The 20,624-nt window shown below is 39.0% G+C and overlaps 1 protein-coding gene across 3 annotated transcripts in view; it reads left to right on the top strand.

The window, feature by feature from the left end:
- The window catches only part of CHD2 (chromodomain helicase DNA binding protein 2), a 131,138-nt gene that overhangs the window by 23,597 nt on the left and 86,917 nt on the right, over window positions 1–20,624 (top strand). For 2 of the 3 annotated variants that reach the window (XM_021709227.1, XM_008051272.2), the window contains exons 3-7: window positions 590–821; window positions 5,052–5,138; window positions 6,816–6,877; window positions 16,539–16,646; window positions 19,443–19,583. In XM_021709227.1, coding sequence (XP_021564902.1) covers window positions 590–821; window positions 5,052–5,138; window positions 6,816–6,877; window positions 16,539–16,646; window positions 19,443–19,583 — 630 coding nt within the window. Of the gene's footprint in view, window positions 1–589; window positions 822–5,051; window positions 5,139–6,815; window positions 6,878–16,538; window positions 16,647–19,442; window positions 19,584–20,448; window positions 20,492–20,624 lie in introns of those variants that run through there. The other variant, XM_008051273.2, reaches the window with a different exon arrangement.

Genomic DNA, 20,624 nt, shown 5'->3' with positions numbered 1-20,624 from the left:
AAAAAAAAAAAAAAAAAAAAAAAGCTCCCCCAGATGAACCTAATTTGCACCTATTAGTGAGAACCACTGATTGGATAACTGCAGCCAGATAGCATTCTTCTTCTTTGGTCCACATGCTTTGGTTTTGTTTTGTTCTTTGCTGTTTGTTTTGTTTTCCTCTTGAGAGGTGAATGATTTAACAGATAAAACTTAGTGGATTCAGGTTAATTCTGTTTCACATCAGTATTACTGTGTCAGCTAGGTCTGAGAGTTACTGAAATGCTTCTAAGCTTCAGTACTTCAATACTTTTGAGTTTCATTCACTTTAATGAAGGGGCAGTAGTGTTCACTTTCACAGTTTTAGCTAAGCTGTAAAAATCAACTGGTATATGGCATCATATAAATATAAATACTCAGGAAATGGTAGCTGTTGGGGATATTGAGAATGATAATAACAATATAAGACTATAAAAGTGAGTTTGAAGATTGTGGTCTTACGTTACAAAAATCACTATCTGCTGATGCTTTACTATGAGGATTTTTTTTTATTAGATGAATATGTCAGTTCTTGAATGTTTTAAAATCTCTCCCTTTCTCTTTTAAAATAAAGTCATTCAGCCTCTGAAGAAGCTTCGGGTTCAGACTCAGGCAGTCAGTCAGAAAGTGAGCAGGGCAGTGATCCGGGAAGTGGACATGGCAGCGAGTCGAATAGCAGTTCTGAATCTTCTGAGAGTCAGTCCGAATCTGAGAGTGAATCAGCAGGTTCCAAGTCCCAGCCAGTCCTTCCAGAAGCCAAAGAGAAGCCAGCCTCTAAGAAGGAACGGATAGCTGATGTGAAGAAGGTATCTGCTTTGCTATACAGTGCAAATGTGCTGCTAACTAGGACCAGCTAGCAGGCCTTTGTTGTATATGAAAACTACTGCCACCTTTTCTAGTATTGAACAGTACTATCTGTGGGTTGAAATGGGGACTGCTTTCTGTTCTACTAATTGATAAATTTAAATAGGCCATAAGGAAAATATTCAGTTACCTGAGCCATGTAGTTACAGGGCAAAAATCCACATTTTTATAGTTCTGGTTAACTTTCAGAAAAGATGGCTAATTTTTTAATACTCTACTGACTAATACTAGAGAAAATGATTGACGATAGTAGCAGCTCTTCTTTTAATTGAGGACTGCGGTTGTAAAGCCAATGATAGTCAACAATAATCTAAGAATAAAGACAGTTTTTGTTATCTGAATAATGCAAGGAAAATAATTTTCCCAGAAAAAATATCTGTACCTAGGCAATATAGGTATTCATTGCTTAGCATAAAAGATTCTTCTAGCAAATAATGCAAAAAGGCAAAAATAGAGTTGCATAAACATTTTTTTATGGATGCCCAAACTTTGGAATGCATTCCTTTTGGTGGAAAATATTAATTTCTTGGTCTAATACATCATCAGATTGCAGCTGAGCTCTTAAAATTATTTTATTTTATTTTATTTTTATTTATTTACTTTTTTTGAGTTGGAGTCTCACTCTGTCGCCCAGACTTGAGGGCAGTGGCCGCTCCTGGCCACCGCAGCCTCGACCTGCTGGGCTCCGGTGATCCTTCTGCTTCAGCCTTCTAAGTAGCTGGAACTACAGGCGCGCACTACCATGCCTGGCTAATTTTTTGATTTATTGTAGAGATGAGGTCTTGCCAAGTTGCCCAGGCGGGTCTCGAACCTGTGGGCTCAGGCAATCCACTCACTTCAGTCTCTCAAAGGCACAGGATTACAGGCTGAGCCACCGAGCCCGGCTGCTCTTAAAATTTTATTTTGGGAGAGTTATGTTTGAATCACTGAAAATTACAGGTGAAAATTGCTTTTAAATTTTTAAAAATAGGCCAGGCACAGTGACTCATGCCTGTAATCACAGCACTTTGGGAAACAGAGGTGAGAGGATTGCCTGAGTCCAGGAGTTCGAGAACAGCCTGGGCAGCTTGGCGAGACTTTATCTCTAGAATAAGTTGAAACATTAACCGGGCCTGTAGTTCCGGCTACTTGGAAGATTGAGGCAGAAGGATTGCCTGAGCCCAGCAGGTGGATGCTGTGGTAGCCATGAACTTGCCACTGCACTCTAGCCTGGGCAACAGAGTGAGCCTCCAACTCAAAAGAAGTTTTTGCTGGATGTGGTGACTCACACCTGTAATCCCAGCACTTCGGGAGGCGGAGGTCAGAGGATTACCTGAGACCAGAGACCAGGGATTCAAGACCAGTCTGGACAACTTGGTGAGCCCTCATCTCCAGAGTAAATAAAAAAAAAATTAGCTGGGTGTGGTAGCACACGCCTTTAGTTACAGCTATTTGGAAGACTAAGGTGGAAGGATCATCTGAGCCCAGCAGGTAGAAGCTGTGGTGACTGTGGGCATGACACTGTACTCCAGCCTGGGCGACAGAATGAGACTCTGACTGTCAAAAATTTGCTGAAGTCTTAGTTGATTCTCTGGGATTCTCAATTGTTATTTCTAAGACATTAAATATTTAACTTTATTTAAGCAGATAATAGAGAGCTGAGAGAGGAAAGAAAGCATTTTTACAGTTGAATTTCAAGATAAGAGTATAACTCTAGGCAGAAACATTAAAATAAACTTTTTTTGTGTGACCGAATCTCCTTGCAAGCAGTGAGATCATAGCTTACTACAGCCTCACACTCCTGGGCTCAAGAGATCCTCTTTCATTAGCCTCCCAAGTAGTTGGGGGGCTTCAGGCATGTACCACCATACTAATTTTTAAAACAAATTTTTGTAGAGATGTAGTCTCACTATGTTGCCCAGGCTGGTCTTGAACTCCTGGCCTCAGACAATCCTTCTGCCTCTGCCTCCCAAAGTTTTGGGATTTCTGGTGTGAACCATCATCTCCAATCTTAAATACACTTTTAAGGCTAAGGAGATTAGTTCCAAAAAGTTAATAACGTGAAGTTACACATAGATGAGTCTGCTAGCAGTCAGAATGACTGGACTGTGCCTTTAATGATGATTTTTCTAAATGAGAACTTTTCAGGAAGGCTCTTTGTGTCCATTCTTTTCACATGGTGCCCCAATTCTTCCCCCAAGAAAAGTCTTACTCATGGAGGAATACTCAGAGAGTAACTCTACATGATAGCTTTCTCTTTTTGGGGGGTAGCTTTTTCATAGAAGAATTTGATTAGGTATCAGTTCTCAGAAGGACAAATATGTACACAAGATGATTTTAGGATGTAAGCTTTGTAGTATATGCTGTAGTAAAGTCAGAAGAGTTAAACTGGAATACCTAATTAACATCTTAAAGTGATAAAAATAATTGATGTGACATTTAAGTGAGTTACTCATTCCAGTTAATAAAGGCTCCTTAAAAACTAGTGTTGAGTAAACCAAATCATTTCATAGCTGTAGCATAGGTCCAAAAAAGGGCTGGAGTGGGTAGATACAATAAAGTTCTTTCTCTCCTACCTTTCTCTGCCAGATCTCTTCAGAGTGTTCTGCATTTACTACCTTCCACCTACATTTCCCACTACTTGGTTATTCCTAACTCCTGGTTGGGACTTTTGTCCATTAACTCTTAGAAGGCCAGTATAGAGTCTGTGGACACTGGGTTATGTGATTACATTGGATTCTGGTATTAAATGCCTGCTCCTGGGCCATTTTTCTTGTTTTCTTTTGCAGCCTTGTTTTTCTTCTGCTTAGGCCAGTATTTTGTTTTTATTTTTTTTTCATTAATCAGTATTTTTTATTATGGTTTTGTGGGGCACAGTTAAGGGTTAGGTGTACAATTACGTTTCATTCTGGCACCCTGTTGATAAGAGGTGTTTTCCCATCCCCCGACAGATATTTGCTACTGTTAATCCCATCCCCCCCCATAGTTTCCCAGAACCATCAGTCATTTTCTTATAGTATTGCATTGGATGTTCAAGGTCCATTATATGAGTGAGAACATGTGATATTCGGATCTTTGTTTTTGTGAGAGGTCACTCAGTATTATAGACTCTGTTCCATCCAGGTTGCAGCGAAATTCATGATTTTGTTCTTTTAGTATTTTGTTTTTAAAGCACTTTTGATAATGTCCTTCCTTGATTTGGTGCCATTGTGTTTTCTTTGAGTCATTTCTCATAAATTTAGTCTTTTTGGGGGTCTTCCTTAAAGGGAGGAGATAGAAACAATTTTTCCACACTTTTAATTGCAAACATTTCATGAATCTCAGCCAGTGGCTTCTCTTGTGTATATTCTGAGCCATACCTTTCCAAATATTTTCATGATGTTGGCTGTCACCTGTGTTTTGATGAAAAACCCATATTTCTAATCTTGGCTTTTTAAGCATCTCGTCTGCATATTTATTTCCTGTTAAACATCTTCAGGACAGTGTTCCACAATCCTTTCAAAATTCCTTTGCTTATATTGAAAGAATACAGAATAGACTTAGCAGTAGTTAACTCTGGGGAGATGATAGAACTCAACTAATCCTTCCTTTAAACTTTATGTTTTTAATCATCAATGAGGTTTGTTCATAAAATCAGATCTTAAAGGCAAAGGGCTAATTACTGCTAGGAAGTAAAAAAAGATATGCTGAAGAAAGGGCACCAGTGGTTCAGAACTTCTAACTGAGTATTAGGAACACCTCATCTGGCTTTATCATGGATGTTACATGACCTGAGGTACTTAAAAGAACAATACAAACACCCCATATTATTTAACTAGATTTAATTGGGCCCTGCTTCCTGTATTTGAGTCTCTTATGTGGGTTAGTACAGTAAAAATTGAAGCTCAAAGCATTAGGGAATTAGTAAATACTTTGCCTTATTGGAAGCAGTTCTCTTACTCTGTCATATTCCTCAGCTGTAAGTTTACATTTTAATGATGGGTAAGCAGTGTATCATGGTTCTATAGCCATGAAGTAATGACAAGCATTGGTAAACTCATTTTTAAAATGGTGCTTTATTGTTGCATAAACAAAACTAGGAGAATGACCCTTTGATACTTGAATTCTCTTGAATTGAAATAAATGTTCCAGTAGTTAAAATAGTAATGAGGGTCAAGAAGAAAAGTTTCATGCATGGTCTATTAATTTTACAGATGTGGGAAGAGTATCCTGATGTTTATGGGGTCAGGCGGTCAAACAGAAGCAGACAAGAACCATCACGATTTAATATTAAGGAAGAGGTAAGAAAAAACTGTTTTAAGGAGATACATTTAAACTCCCTATCTCACCTCATCCTTTGTCTCTGGTATGTATTAGCATAAAAAAGTACAACTTCTGGCATGGGAGTTAACAGACTAATGGGAGCTTTCTATGAACAGGATTAGTAAGACAAGAAGTTAATTCAATTAAGTTAAAGAAACTTACCAGAAAGATCATTTAATAGTGAATGTTTTAGTAGAATATTATACAAAGTAGACCTCAAGATTTTTTCTTTTTTAAGTTTCTCATAGTAAAAATTGATTGTAGCAAGTTTACATTTTTAAACCTTTAGCTTCTAAATCTAGATTTTTATTAAATGGGTAATTTGTTTGCTAAACAAATAGAACAGTGGAAATAGTTTAGATTTATTCTTGAGAAAGGAGAGGAGAGTGCTTGATTTAATAATTTATTTTATTTAATTTCTTAAATTTGGTTTCCTCGCTCATTTTTACTGCAAGATTATAATTTCAAACATTTATTATCTCTGTTCTTATTGTGAGAGATTGAATAGTTGGTGTTTTTAAAATTGGTATTATGTACTGGGCTTGCTTGTCTATAGAATCAAACTTCTTTCACCTTTCTCAGTTTATGTGATATTTTTGTGGACTCTTACTCTCTATATTAGATTTATAAACTAGATTCTGAAGAGATACACTTTTGTCTCAGTGAAATGTCCCCTTTCTGCCTTCTTAGGAGGACTGTGCTATTCTTAGCTATATATCATTCTTCTGATGAAAGTTAAATATTTATAGCCAAAGGTTAGTGAGGTGGGTGTGGGTTTTTAAGTAAATGTACTTCAAAAATCTAATTCACCCTAACATCTGCATTACATTTGTGATTTATTCTGAGTGATCTCTGAGCTGGTTTGCCTTTGCTTTCTCTTCCCTTAGTGTCTAGCATTAGGTTTTTTTATAACCTATCATATAGCTATATAAATCATTCCTCTTGTATATACTAATTAATACTCTGAAGGCTATGAGACTAACATCAGTAGGAATAGTTTGCCATTTTGCTTAATTTCTGGGAAAAAGAGCTGTTGAAATGTCTGTGACTAAAAACTTTCCTCGGCTTAGTGTTGTTAGCAGAGCACTGTTGTTTCATAATTAAACATGCTCTTGAATGAATCAGAAAGGAATGGATTTGTAGTCATTGCCTTTAAGGCACACTGACTAAATGTGTCATTTCTATTTGATACTCTAAATCTGCAGTATCCAGTGTGGTCATCAGTAGTCACATATGACTTTTAGAATTTATATTAATTAAAATAAGTAAAATTTAATATTCCATTTCTCAGTTACAGTAGCCACATTTCAAGTGCTCGGTAGTCACATGTGGCTGATAGCTACTATACTGGACATGGCAGATACCAAACATTTACGTCATTGTAGAAAGTTTTATTGGATGTCGCTGTTCTGGAAGGCAAGCTGAGATAAATATTCCGTGGCTTTAGAGATAATACATAGTAACAGAGAGATATTAATTTTCACTCAAAGCAAAAGAAGTACGAGCTCCACCAAATAAGTGCTTAGGTTTCTTTCTGTCTAAAAGCTCATATTTAATAATGCTGTATTAAGTAGATTATTGTACCAAGAGCTAGTATTGTCCCAAAGAACTGTGAATTAAAGTCTGTAATCATTTTTCCCCCTCACACACTGAAGGCAAGTAGCGGGTCTGAGAGTGGGAGCCCAAAAAGAAGAGGCCAGAGGCAGCTGAAAAAACAGTAAGTCTTTCATGGGGGAAATTACTTGCCTAGTAGTTTCAAACATGTCAGTATTTCTGGGACTGCCTTTGTTGTGTGTACTCTAGGTCCTGTGGTGCGCTTCTGTCTCTTACTAACTTGGGTTCATGTCCACTTGGACCTGTAGCAGCAGTAACAGCAGCATTTGAAGCCCAATATTCTCACTTTAACATGTGGGTTCCACATATGCTTGGACTATTGCTTGGGGCAGTCCCCAGCTTTTTCCATCTGGTTAGCCTAGTTAACCCACTTTTTTCTTTAAAATGTGCGTAAGTAGCACATGTAGACTGGTAGCTTATATGTGGTGGCTTATGCTGTAAGCACAGCACATTGGGAAGCTGAGGTGGGAGAATTGCTTGAGCCCAGAAGTTCAAGACCAGCTTGGGCAACATACAAAAAATTAAAAAATTAGCTGGGCATGGTGGTGCGTGCCTGTAGTCCCAGATACTCAGGAGGCTGAGGCAGAAGAATTGCCTGAGTCCAAGAGGTCGAGCTGTGGTGAGCTATGATCGTTCCACTGCTCTCCAGCCTGGGTGACAGAGTGAAACCCTGACTCAAAAAAACCCAAAAAACCAATACACAGAATATATAGGTATCTAGTATTCTAATTAAGCAAGGAACAAAAGTAGATTTGTTATTTTTTATTTTCATTTGTTCTTTGTGTTGGCATGGCAAAAATGAGTATTGTTGGGCATCCATTTTGATGCAAAATTATTTTCTGTTATTTTAATGTAATTTTAATATTGTAGTTCATAGGCCAGAAAAAATTTAAATCTTTTGTGTAATGGGAAATACTTATAATGTAGCTAATATGTTCGTTATTTTTTAAATTTAAAAATTATTTTTTGAAAAATTTGTTTGATTTTTGCCTGAGAAATAATTTTCAAAATCTCTTTGGAGAGGGAATGGATTCCTTTGACAGTCTAAGTTCTATAGCTCCTCTCAAAAAAAGGTAGGGGTTCTCATGTTAAACAGTTGTTCTCCATGTTTCCGTTAAGAACTCTTGTTTCTTACTCTTCTTTTTAAAATAGTAGTAATGCTTAATAAGTGGCCTAAGGCAAGAAATTTGAGTTTAAAAACTCATTTCTTCATCTCCAAAATAGAGTAATACAACATTCTGCCTACCCAATATGGTTATTAGAAACTATGGAAAGGTTTTGTGATGTTAAATGTAGAATATTGGAGAACTTTACAGAAAAGTAGAGTGTTTAATATTGTCCTTTCAAAGTACATGTAAATTCATTTGTGTTTTGGAGAAATAGTAACTGTAAGCAAATCTGTACTTCCTGACATCTTAGAAGACTTTTGTTCTATCCTAGTCCCGTAGTCTGCTTGGGACACTCTCTACTTATTGTTGGCCTTTGGGGGATCTTTTCTGAAACGTCGACCTTGCCTACACTGTGGAAAACTCATAACCATCTGGCTACATTCTCCTGGTCTCTTGACTGAGTTAAGTGGTGCTGTGCTCTAAATCCTTGGCTTTTCATTTTGATGGCTTTATCCCTGTGTGTAGAAGCTATCATCTTTTTTGGCCATTGTGTAACATATCACTCTTACTTGGGTGACTAATTTACTTATCAGTTTTAAGATCTCCCCAAAGTTGGCAACCCTCAGACACCTTCATGGATATTTCTTTCTCTGAGTAGAACCTCTTAGTTCCGTTGGTCCCAGAGAGGGATCTCTTTTCTCTCAAATATTGCTTCCCTACTGTAAGGCTCTTCTTAGATACTGCTGTGAATTGAGGCAGTTCCCCTTATTTTTGTGTGTTTGGGCAATGGGTTAGCCTTAACTTTCTGTTGTCTTCTGGGCAGCTGGTGAGTACTGTGGATTTATAGGGAGCTCTTCTCGCAAGTCAGTTTTGATTCCTGAAGGATTAGAGGAGGTTCTGTAGCTGCTAAGAATCAAGTTGCAAGGGATAGCACTATAGGAACCCTCTGAGCAAGTGTAACAGAACCTGGTGTGTGGGCACATGAGTTTCAGAATTGAGAGAGACTCCCTCAAAAGGGAGTGAGAATTTTGAAACATTAGCACAAAGAAATGCTTTCTGAAACCTTGTAGATTATATTCACAGACTTTAGAGTTTTTAAACAGGAAGTATTTTTAAAAACTTGTCTTTTTAAATTAGTTTCAAATTTTAGAAAAGTTAAAGAGACTGGGCATGGGTGGCTCATGCTGTAATCCCAGCACCTTGGAATGCAGAGGCGAGAGGATTGCTTGCGCCCAGGGGTTTGAGACCAGCCTGGGCAACTTGGCAAGACCTAGTATCTACAATAAATTAAGAAAAAAAAATTAGCTGAGCATGGTGGCATGCATCTGTAGTTCCAACTACTTGGAAGGTTGAGGTGAAGGATCATTGCCTGAGCCCAGCAGGTTGAGGCTGTGGTAGCCGTGAGCGTGCCACTGCACTTCAGCCTGAGTGACAAGAGTAAGACTGTGACTAAAAATAAAAAATAGTTGTAAGAGTAAGAGTTATAGTACAGAGAACATCTTGTGCATTTTACCCAGATTTACTAATGATTAGCATTTTTGCTCCATTTACTTTATTGTTGTGGGTGTTCTTTACATACACTTGAACACACACATATACATATGCAGTATTTTTTTCTGAACCATTTGAAACTAAAATTCATACATCATGGCTTTTTACTCCTAAATACTTATATAATCTAATTCTTAAGAATAGGGATAATCTCTTTTATAAGCACAGTACAGTTTCAACTTAGATTTTTAACATTGCTGAAGTACTTTTATCTAAATCATATTCCAGATTTGTCAGCTGACTCAGTGATCTCTTTTATAACATTTTTCTGCCTCTATTGCAGGATCTAGACAAGGGTCCGGCGCTATGCTTAGTTGTCAGGTTTCTTTAATTTGGAGAACTTTTACAGTCTTTCTTTTATGACAGTGATGTTCTTGAAGAATGCGATCTTTATTTATCTTCAAAAGACTATGTTCTTTTTTTGTGTGTTGGAGTCTCACTCTGACGCCCAGACTGGAGTGCAGTGGCGCGCTCCCGGCCACCGCAGCCTTGATCTCCTGGGCTCCGGTGATCCTTCCGCCTCAGCCTTCCAAGTAGCTGGAACTACAGGTGTGCACTACCACGCCTGGCTAATTTTTGATTTATTGTAGAGATGAGGTCTCGCGAAGTTGTCCAGGCGGGTCTTGAACCCGCGGGCTCAGGCAATCCATTCACCTTAGCCTCCCAAAGCGCGGGATCTTTTGAGATCTATAAAGATAATAACTTGCCAGAGTCAGATGTGTGTTGTCTTTTTTTTTGAGTTAGAATCTCACTTTGTTGCCCAGGCTGGACGGCTACTGCAGTCTTGACCTACTGGGCAGGCGATCCTTCTACCTCGGCGTTCCAAGTAGCTGGAACTACAGGCACGTACCACCATGCCTGGCTAGTTTTTGATTTATTGTAGAGGTGAGGTCTTACCAAGTTGCCTAGGCTGCTCTTGAATCCGTGGGCTCAGGCAATCCTCTCACCTTGGCCTCTCAAAGTGCTGGGATTATAGATGTGAGCCTCCACGCCCGTTGTCTTGTTTTTTTTTTAAGACTTGGGAGATGGGGTCTTGCTCTTTTGGTACAGTGACATGATCCATAGCTCATTGCATTGCTGTATCTTGGGACTCCTGGGTTTCAGTGATCCTCCTACCTCAGTTTCCAGTAGCTAGGACTATAGGCCTCCACACCCGGCTATATTAGCATTTTTAAAGCTTAGAAGTTATGCAGTGCAATGGATCTGTACAATATTTAACCCTTTGCACTTGGAGATATTTCACGGGTCACCTGTAAGCAGTTCGACCACACTTTTTGCAAAATAGTGAAAAACAAATCACTTCTTTTTTTTTTGTTTTTTGTGTTTTTTTGAGTTGGAGTCTCACTCTGTCGCCCAGACTGGAGTGCATGGCCGTTCCCGCGGCCTCAACCTGCTGGGCTCTGGCGATCCTTCCGCCTCAGCCTTCCGAGTAGCCGGAATTACAGGCATGCGCTACCACACCCGGCTGATTTTTTGATTTATTGTAGAGATGAGGTCTCGCTGCCCAGGCAGGTCTTGAACCCGCGGGCTCAGGCAATCCACTCACCTCAGCCTGCCAAAGGCGTGGGATTACAGGCTGAGCCATAGAGCTCGGCTCAAATCACTTCATATTAAACAGTATAGGGTTGGAACCATTTATTTCATTGTAATGATATTTGGCTTACAATGGAATTTTGGACATTGAGGAACTTGCTTATGACAAAAAAAAAGTCAAAATTTGCCGGGTGTGGTGGCTTACTCTAACCCTAATCCCAGCACATTGGGAGGCAGAGGCAAGAGGATTACCTGAGAGCCCATGGGTTCAAGTCCAGCCTGGACAACTTGGCGAGGCCCTGTCTCTACAATAAATCAAAAATTAGCCGGGTGTGGTGGTGCACGCCTATAGTTCCAACTACTTGTAAGGCTCAGGTAGAAGGATCATCTGACTCAATAGGTAGAGGCTGCGATGGTCGTGAGTGTGCCACTGTACTCCAGCCTGGTTGACAGAGTGAGACTCCAACTCAAAAAACAAAAAAATCAAAAATTTTTAATCTCCTATTATTCTAACATGGTAACGTATGAAACAGTTCACAGACATACATTTCAGGTTCATGGTAGATGTTGTACAATAGTAATTTGTTTGATGTCTTCCGCCTGGTATTTTTCTATTCCAGCAGACAGTGGGATTTTGTTGTCTTCCTCCTGCATTAATAATATATAATTTATTGTCCAATCTCTTATTCAAAGGTGATGTGGAAGGACATTCTCTTTCTACGTAATGCCAGCTGATTTTTTTCATATGTTTCAGAACATATTTCATCTTTTTATTGTGAAATTTGAATGGAAAACTTAAAGGAAACATTTTGAAAAATTTGCACTGGCCTAAGTTTGTTCTGTCTAGTCAACAGCGGTCTGTTTATGTCCCCTGAGAGGGGACATCTTGGTGATTTGCTAGCTTTACAGTGTCCCCTCAGAGGGAACATCTGAGTGCAAAAGGTTGAAACAGCTTTTGAATTAGTTGGCAGCATTGAAAACTGAGAAACAGTGCATAAGAATATGCTGCATTTCTATTTTATTTTGAGAAAAATCTATTATTGCTGTCCTATATAATAGTGATAGATTGAGTTCTCCATTTTGCCTTGTTTGCAGTCCTTACCTTGTCCCTATGAGTATTTGAGATTGTAACCTCTGACTTAAAGCATGCAGGCAAATACAACGTTGAATTGTATTTAGCCAACTCATTCTGCTTTTGATCACTCAACTCTTGTTTTCATGTAATACCTATTAATGACCAAATGTGGACAATAGTGTATAGAATTTCTGCTGACTTATTGTCCCTACAGTGTTTGAAGATACTCTTTAATGATTCCAGAACTACTTTTCCCAACTGAAATAAAATATTTTGGCCGTAGTCATGTGAAGTTTTTCTCCTAGATTATAATTACATGTCCTTTTCCAGTGTTTTGAATTGGAGATCTATCATAAATCTGTGGCACAGTGGGAGTCCCAGATTAGCCCCAGATTTCTTTTCTTCATTGGAATTGTTTATGAAAGGCATCCTTTGCGGGGGATGGGGGGGTGGGACACACAAATCTGAAAATTGAAGCTGAAGTAGCTGCTTCCCTGTTTTCCTCATCTCCCTTTTAAGTGAAGGAGAAAGGAATTCTTTTTAGGCTCTTAGAGACAGTTAATAGCAAGCCTCATTAACCCTTGGTCACAGTTCAGGCTCATTATATTTAAAAGTGTGACTTTTTTGTTCATTCCTGTTTTATAGTTGATTAGATTTTCTCTAATACTCTCTTAGTATTTATGTCCTGCCAACCACCTTTTCCAGATTAAGAAAGAAAACTACACCAATTTATCTTGCATTCAGACTTGAAATTTTCATGTCTGTTTACATTGCCTTGGGGCCTCACTGAAATTCCCCCAAAATTACAAAATTATGTCAAGAGTTTTTGGTTTTTTTTTTTTTTTTTTCTGTAAGGTAGTCTAGGAAATTCCATTGATGGCCTCTTAACCTGTATATGGCAAGTCTACTCTTTAATATATGGAACATTTTTTACTTAACAATCTCATATCTTAGACTCTTCTTCATTGTAGCCCAACTTACAACATATGGCTTCGTTGGGGAGTCTTCATAAAATTTTTATTTTATAAGAAAGCACTAATGGAGGAATGAACAGCAGTTTCACATGTGGGAGAACCCTATAGATCTGTAGAGTTGGGAAGTAATCTCTTTAACTATTTAGTCACTCTTTTCGCTTCATCCTTTTTCTAAGTGATTTAAATTGGTGATTCTTTTTTCTTGTTCTTGAAAACTGAAACAAAACTTTAAATAATCAAGCAACTTTTAATACACATACACAGAGTCAGGTTTTTTAAACATCCAGTTTTTCAGATCCTTCCAGAATGTATACGCCTTCTAGAATGTTTAATTTTTTCTAATTATTTGATCCTCAGTGAGTTATGATTGAAGGTAGCAGGGCTGAGGATATATGTGGCCAAGCAGCTTGCTTCTCACTGGACTTCAGTTTATTTCCTTTGAAATGAGGACTTTGGATTAGTTTATTTAAGTTTTTTTTTTTTTTAACTTACATTGGGAGATTCTAAATCTTCCTTGTTATTCATAAGTCCCTAAATCTGTAATTTAACTGAAAAACTCTAGCCTCGATATCTGTTCTTTCAGCATTTGTTGTCATTTTGTTCTCTTGTACTTGTAGATGTGGATCTCACTGGCCCTGGTTTAGGTTCTCAGTTCCTGGAGAAGATACATAAAGTAAAATCTATGTGACTGGATCTTTCTCATCTCTTGGATCTTAATTGTTCATATTCTTTTAATCATGTTTCCTGTAAAACCACTTCTCTCAAGTTTGACTGAAACCACTTATCTCCACTTTGACCCTTTCTAAAGGTAAACTGTTCTTGGACCTGGTCCAAGGGAGGTTGCAGACTCTTGTGCCAGTCTTCCCCTTGCTGTAGACAATCTTCCTTTCTTCCTTCCTGGTGATCACCTTATATACCTTGGATTCTTTTGTGGGTGTGTGTGCGTTTTTTTGAGTTGGTAACTCACTCCGTCGCCTGGACTGGAGTGTAGTGGCATGCTCACAGCCACCCCAGCGTCGACCTGCTAGGCTTAGGTGATCCTTCCACCTCAGCGGTTCAAACAGCTATAGAATTACAGGTGTGCACTACCACTCCGGGCTAATTTTTTTATTTATTGTAGAGATGAAGTCTCACCGTTCTTGAACCCGTGGGCTCAGGTAATCCCCTCACCTCAGCCTCCCAAAGTGCTGGGATTACGAACTTGAGCCACCACGCCTGGCATGTTTTTTTGGTTGTTTTTTTTTGAGTTGGAGCCTCTCTATCGCCTAGGCTATAAGGTAGTGGCACACTCACAGCTACCGCAACCTTGACTTCGTGGGCTCAGGCGATCCTTCCGCCTCAGCCTTCCAAGTAGCTGGAACGATAGGCGTGCACCACCACTCCCGGCTACTTTTTTTTGATTTGTTGTAGAGTCGAGGTCTCGCCATATTGCCCAGGCTGGTCTCGAACCCGTGGATTCAGGCAGTCCTCTCGCCTCCACCTCCCAAAGTGTTGGGTTTACAGGCGTGAGCCACTGCGCCCGACTCCTTGAATTCTTTAGCAAACATTTATTGTACTAGGCTCTAGGGAAGCAGAATTAAACAGGTGCCCAGAGTGTGGTTAGATATAAGATCTTTGTTTCAAAGAGAAACTGGGCCGGCACAGTGATTGAACCCGTGGACTCAGGCAGTCCTCTTGCCTCCACCTCCCAAAGTGCCGGGATTACAGGCATGAGCCTCCGCACCCGACTCCTTGAATTCTTTAGCAAACATTTATTGTACTAGGCTCTAGGGTTGCAGAATTGCACAGGTGCCCAGAGTGTGGTTAGATACAAGATCTTTGTTTTAAGGAGAAACTGGGCAGGTGTGGCGGCTCACGCCTAGAATCCAAGCACTTTGGGAAAGTGAGGTGGTGGGAGACTGAGGTGACAGGATTGCCTTAACCCACAGGTTCGAGATCAGCCTGGGCAACTTGGCTAGACCTCATCTCTACAATAAATAAAAAAAATAACTGGGCATGGTGGTGCACACCTGTAGTCCCAGCTACTTGGAAGTCTGTAGCAGAAGGATTGTCTGAGCCCAGCAGGTTGAGGCACTCTAGCCTGGGCAACAGAGAGAGACTCCAGCTCAAAAGAAGAAGGAGAAGGGAGAAGGGGATTAGGCAATATGAACAGGACTTACTATTTTATCACTATCCTTCCAAAAACACTGTCCATTTGTCTGATAGACTAATTTGTGCTCCTTGGTGAACATAAGTGATTTTTTTTCTTCTTAACAAAAGGACATCTCCTTGTGCCTGCCTTTGGCTAAACAGGTATGAAGATGAACAACAAGGCCTGGCACATAAGGAGTTCATCTGCTGTTGGGGAATGGATATGAAAACACACAGTGCTAGTAGAAGTTGAGTAATATACATAAAAATGCTCTGTTTAGTGTTCATGGAGGGCCTGAATTTTTTTTATTTATTTCCCAGAGGTGTCTACCAGTTCAGGTCTAGGATGACTGCTGTAGCTTTTAGGAAGGTTTTCTAAAACCTGCAGATCAGCCACCTCTTGTAACCAGGTTACACTTTTACTTTGACCTATTCTTCCATGAAGGACATTGGATTTGTCTTTGCAGTTCTGCAGCAGTTGTCTTTAGCAGGCTTCATTCCTTATAAAAGGACCCAGAGGCACAATGGTAATTGTTTTATTTGCAGAGAAATCCCAGACACTTGCCTATCTGTTTTATTCTAGGTATTTCATGCCTAGCTAAATATATAACTATTATATATTTCTTCTTTCCTCTCTAAGGTGAAAAATGAGCTGGGTCCCTCTGGTGTCTTGTTTGTTTTCAAGTAAACTAAAACTATTTAGGGTAGTAGGACACCTGTAGATTATGGCTCTTTCAGGCCTTCTAAGATCTCAAAGAACAAAGGAACACCACCTACCTTATCTAATAATTATTAAAAACTATACCCCTAGCTGATTATTTAGTTACATGGTAGGCTTATTATTGAAAATAATTTTAGGAACTGTTTCCTCAGATCTATTCTAGACACTTAAATATTTAGTATAGTGGTTCTCAAAAAAGTTTCTACCCAGTATTAGCATTATCTGTGAATTTTTAAAAATTCATATTTTTAGATCTCACCTGAGACCTACTGAATCAGAAACTCTGTGACTAGAGCTCAGTACTCTTTTTCAACAAACCTTTTAATTGGTTCGTATATATGCTAAAATTGGAACCACTGATTTAGTATATATCATGACTTCAATCTTGTCAGTTTTAGTAGTACAGTTTTTAAAAATGTGGTTTCCATTTTTATTTATTTTTGTTACCAAAGATAAATTATGAATAGTATTACATAGTTCAGAAAGGATCACAACCAAAATTTAAATAGAGCGAGAATAAGTCTTTTTCAGTTTATCTAAAATATGCGTGTTCTGCTTTTTGGATAATCAGATTGAGATTGGTTTTGTCAGTTTAAAATTGGTTTTGTCAGATTATTTAGTTTGGAGGCTTCTTCTGGAAAAAAATAATTCTGTTTTGCTTTTGATTGCAGAGAAAAATGGAAACGGGAGCCTTCAGAGGACGAACAAGAGCAAGGCACCAGTGCAGAGAGTGAACCAGAACAAAAGAAAGTGAAAGCCAGGAGACCTGTCCCTAGAAGGTGCACTGTTTGCTTAAGATCTCTGCTTTTGGGTGAACTTCATTGCCTTAGATTGGAAAGGATGATGTCATGCTGGATGAGGTCCTAAATCATATAGGATGTGTTATGACTCGGGGTTTCAGATGTCTGTGGTTCATCTTGTGCCAGTCTGCGTTGCAGATCTTATTGCCTCTTTCTTTGTGGCAACTGGCTATGGTGGGGTGCACTTGTCTTCCACTTTCAGTAAAACTCCCGGTGTGTTTGGCTAGGGTTTAAGCTCTTTTTGGGAGAACCAATTCTTAAGTTTAAAACACTGTTTACCTGGTTTAAAGCATACTTGAGTGTTTATTGCCTTGTTCATATAATCTATATAACACTAAGCAAAGAGTCTGGTTGTGTAGAGAAGTAGGTAGGCTGAGATAGCAGCAAATTATGGTAATTTTTGTTAGGACAGTTGACAACCTAAGATACTAATGACAGGAAAAGGAAGGCAGGATGCAGAAAGGCCCCAGGAAAATTTACCTGCGTGGGATGGGATCAGCTGACTATGACCTTCAAGTCAAATCCTACCCACCACCTAGTTTTGTATGGCCTGAGAGCTAAAAACAGCTTTTATAGATGAACGTTTCTAATTTATAGTGTGACGACAAAGAACACTAAATTTGAATTCTGATTAAGTGAAATATTTTTTTTGTTTTGCTTTTTTGTTTTTGAGTTGGAGTCTCTCTCTGTCGTGGAGGCTAGGGTATTGCTGACCCAAGGGGTTCAAGACCAGCCCGGACAACTTGGCGAGACCTCATCTTTACGATACATTTAAAAATTAGCCAGGTGTGGTGGTATGGGTCTGTAGTCCCAGCTAAACGGGAGGCTAAGACGGAAGGATCACCTGAGCCCAGGAGATTGAGGCTGTGGTAGCTGTGATCGTGCCACTGCACTCCAGCCTGGATATCGCAGCCTACATTTCTGGGACTCAGATGATCCTTCCACCTTAGCCTTCTGAGTATACAGGTGCATGCCACTATGCCCAACTTATTTATTTATTTTTATAGAGACCTGGTCATTCTATGCCTAGGCTGGTCTTGGGCTCGAGCAGTCCTCCCACCTGGACTTCCCAAAGTGCTGGGATTACAGGTGTGAGCCACCACACCCAGCTTTAGGCTGGGACACTGTACTTTGCCCCAACCCCAGTAGGGAAATAAATTAACTGAGTTGTCTTCTTCCATCTTGTTTCAAGACTGAAACATTGCTACAGTCCGTCTTCTAGAATTTTAAGCATTATTTACTGAATAAGTATTATTTACTGATCATCTGTCTAGGGTTGGTTATGTTAGATATGAGAGAAACAGATAAATGTGATTGTGAGTTTTTACTTTCCTCCATCTTTTACTACTTTCACCTTTTTTTTTATCACTGATGGAATATTTAGGGATTTCCTATGTGAGCTTCTAGACGGTAGCTCTTAGTCCTGGCTGTGCATGGGAATCAACAAAGGGGCCATCTCCCTAGTCTGTTTCAGTAGGTCTGTAGTCTTCCAGGTATTTTTAATGCACATATGCCTATACTTTCTTTACACAGATAATATTTTTCCATGCTTCTCATTCTTTTTTTTTGGGATGGGACCTCACTCTGTTGCCCAGGCTGGAGTGCAGTGGCATGATCATGGCTCACGACAGCCTTCATCTCCTAGGCTCAAATCATCCTTCCACCATAGCCTACCAAATACTGGGACTACAGGCACACTCCGCCATGTCCAGCAAATTTTTTGATTTAAAAAAAAAATTTTTTTTTTGTTTTGGAGACAGTTTTGCTGTGTTGTGTAGGCTTGTCTCAAACTCATGGGCTCAGTGGGTTCAATTAATCCTCCCACCTTGGCCTCCCAAAGTGCTGGGATTATAGGCATGAGCCACCATACCTGGCCTGCTTTTTGTTCCTTATCTTGGAAATCTTCTGTAACAGTATACAGAAAACTACCTTTTTCTTTTTTTATGACTGCATAGTACTCTATTTTTATGACTAAATAGTACCGTTCAGTTTACAGTTGAAGAATATTTAGTTTTTCTAGTCTTTGGTTACTGCAAATAATGCTACAGTGAATACCGTATTATGCCTATACTGGTAAATATCTGTAGGCTTAATACCTACAAGTAAAATTGTTATATTTTTAAGTTTAATATATATTTTCAAATTGCTCACCAAAGAGATACCATCAGTAACATGCTATGTGTATATTTTTACGTCAGGTGATTCTGATGAACGGTTGTGAACTAGTCACTGTCTCTCCCATAAATGATGAGGATTATCAGCATTAGAATCACCTTGTTGAAAATGCAAATTTTGGCCGAGCTTGATGGCTCAGCCTGTAATCCCGCTCCTTTGGGAGGCTGAGGTGAGTGGATTGCCCGAGCCCACGGGTTCGAGACCCGCCTGGGCAGGCAAGACCTCATCTCTACAATAAAATAAAAAAAAAATTAGCTGGGTGTGGTAGCGCGCGCCTGTAATTCTGGCTACTCGGAAGGCTGAGGCGGAAGGATCACTGGAGCCCAGCAGGTCGAGGCTGCGGTGGCCGGGAGCGGCCACTGCACTCCAGTCTGGGCAACAGAGTGAGACTCCAACTCAAAAGAAAAAGAAAATGCAAATTTCTAGTAAATTAGAATTTTGGGAAATACGACCCAGTAATATGCATCTGTAACATTTCCCAAGTGAATTTATGTTCCTACATATGTACCACTGCTCTGGGAAATATTGTTATATAGATTTGAAGTAGACACCAGATGTTAGAGTACAAACCTTGCCATTTTTTTTCTCTTCTCATTTTAGAACAGTTCCCAAACCTCGTGTTAAAAAACAACCTAAGATTCAGCGTGGAAAGAGAAAAAAGCATGATTCTTCTGATGATGATGATGATGATGATGAAGCTCCAAAAAGGCAAACTCGTCGAAGAGCAGCTAAAAATGTTAGGTAAGTTGTGTCCCAGAAGCTTCTCATTGGTGTGAGCATGGGTAGTTGGTTAGAGCTTGGTTCTGATAAATTCAGGTAAAAATAACAGCCTTTGTCTGGAAGTTGCTTTCGGAAATGTGGTTCAGCTTTCTTGCAAAAAGATGATGTTGAGCCAAGAGGAATATGAAAACAGTAGCAGTAGTTCATTTCAAGCCTTTCTTCCTGTAAAGGGAACTGCTTCAAGTTCATAATCTGTTGATAGTGGCTTAGTGGCATTATCTTTCATAACCGTCTTTTTTAGGAAAGATGTTTGGATTGTATTCTCACTTCTGGCTTAGTGGCATTATCTTTCATAACCGTCTTTTTTAGGAAAGATGTTTGGATTGTATTCTCACTTCTGAATTGCTCCTTGAATCACACACATTTTTCTGAGGTTCAGCTTATGTATCGATACTTGCATATAATAGTTACATCAAGTTTACTAAATGATATGAAGCATTATGGAAAGTGAAATAAAGAAATAGATATTTGCAAATACTAATGTTTTCCTTTATAGGACTCAAAGAACAAATTTCTTTTAGAGAATTTCTCTTTAGAGGATTTTAGGGCTTTCTTTTATCTTCTTAGAGACGGTGAAACTGAGTCCTGGAGATACTAATAACTTGTCCAGTGTATCCAATTAATAATTTCAAAGCTAGGGCTAGGCTTTGAGTATGTCAGTTTGTAGCCTAGCACTTTTTCTTACTATAACTGTACTGTATCCAGGATTTTTTTTTCTTTTTTGTTGTAATTGTGGAAGGTTATATTTTAATATTTTATTGCCAAGAAGTATGTGTGTTGAAGTTCCCAACAGTTTGGTAGTACTTAAATTTCATGTTCTTGTTACTGGGAGACAGAACTATTGCTTGTTTTTTCCTGATGAAGTAGTAGTAAGTTTTTTTTTTCTTTGTGATAGTTTGCTTGTTTACATAGTAATGATCTGCACTGAAAAATAGGAGTGTCCTTATAGTTTTTTGTATCTTGGTTGCACAAATTAGTATAAATATAGTGTTTCTATTTTGA

The sequence above is a fragment of the Carlito syrichta genome, unplaced genomic scaffold, assembly GCF_000164805.1.
Source record: "Carlito syrichta isolate Samal-C Ts95f unplaced genomic scaffold, Tarsius_syrichta-2.0.1 Scaffold169260, whole genome shotgun sequence".
NCBI lineage: Eukaryota > Metazoa > Chordata > Mammalia > Primates > Tarsiidae > Carlito > Carlito syrichta.
Note: the sequence above shows the minus strand (reverse complement) of the source record. Positions and strands in the feature narration are given on the sequence as shown.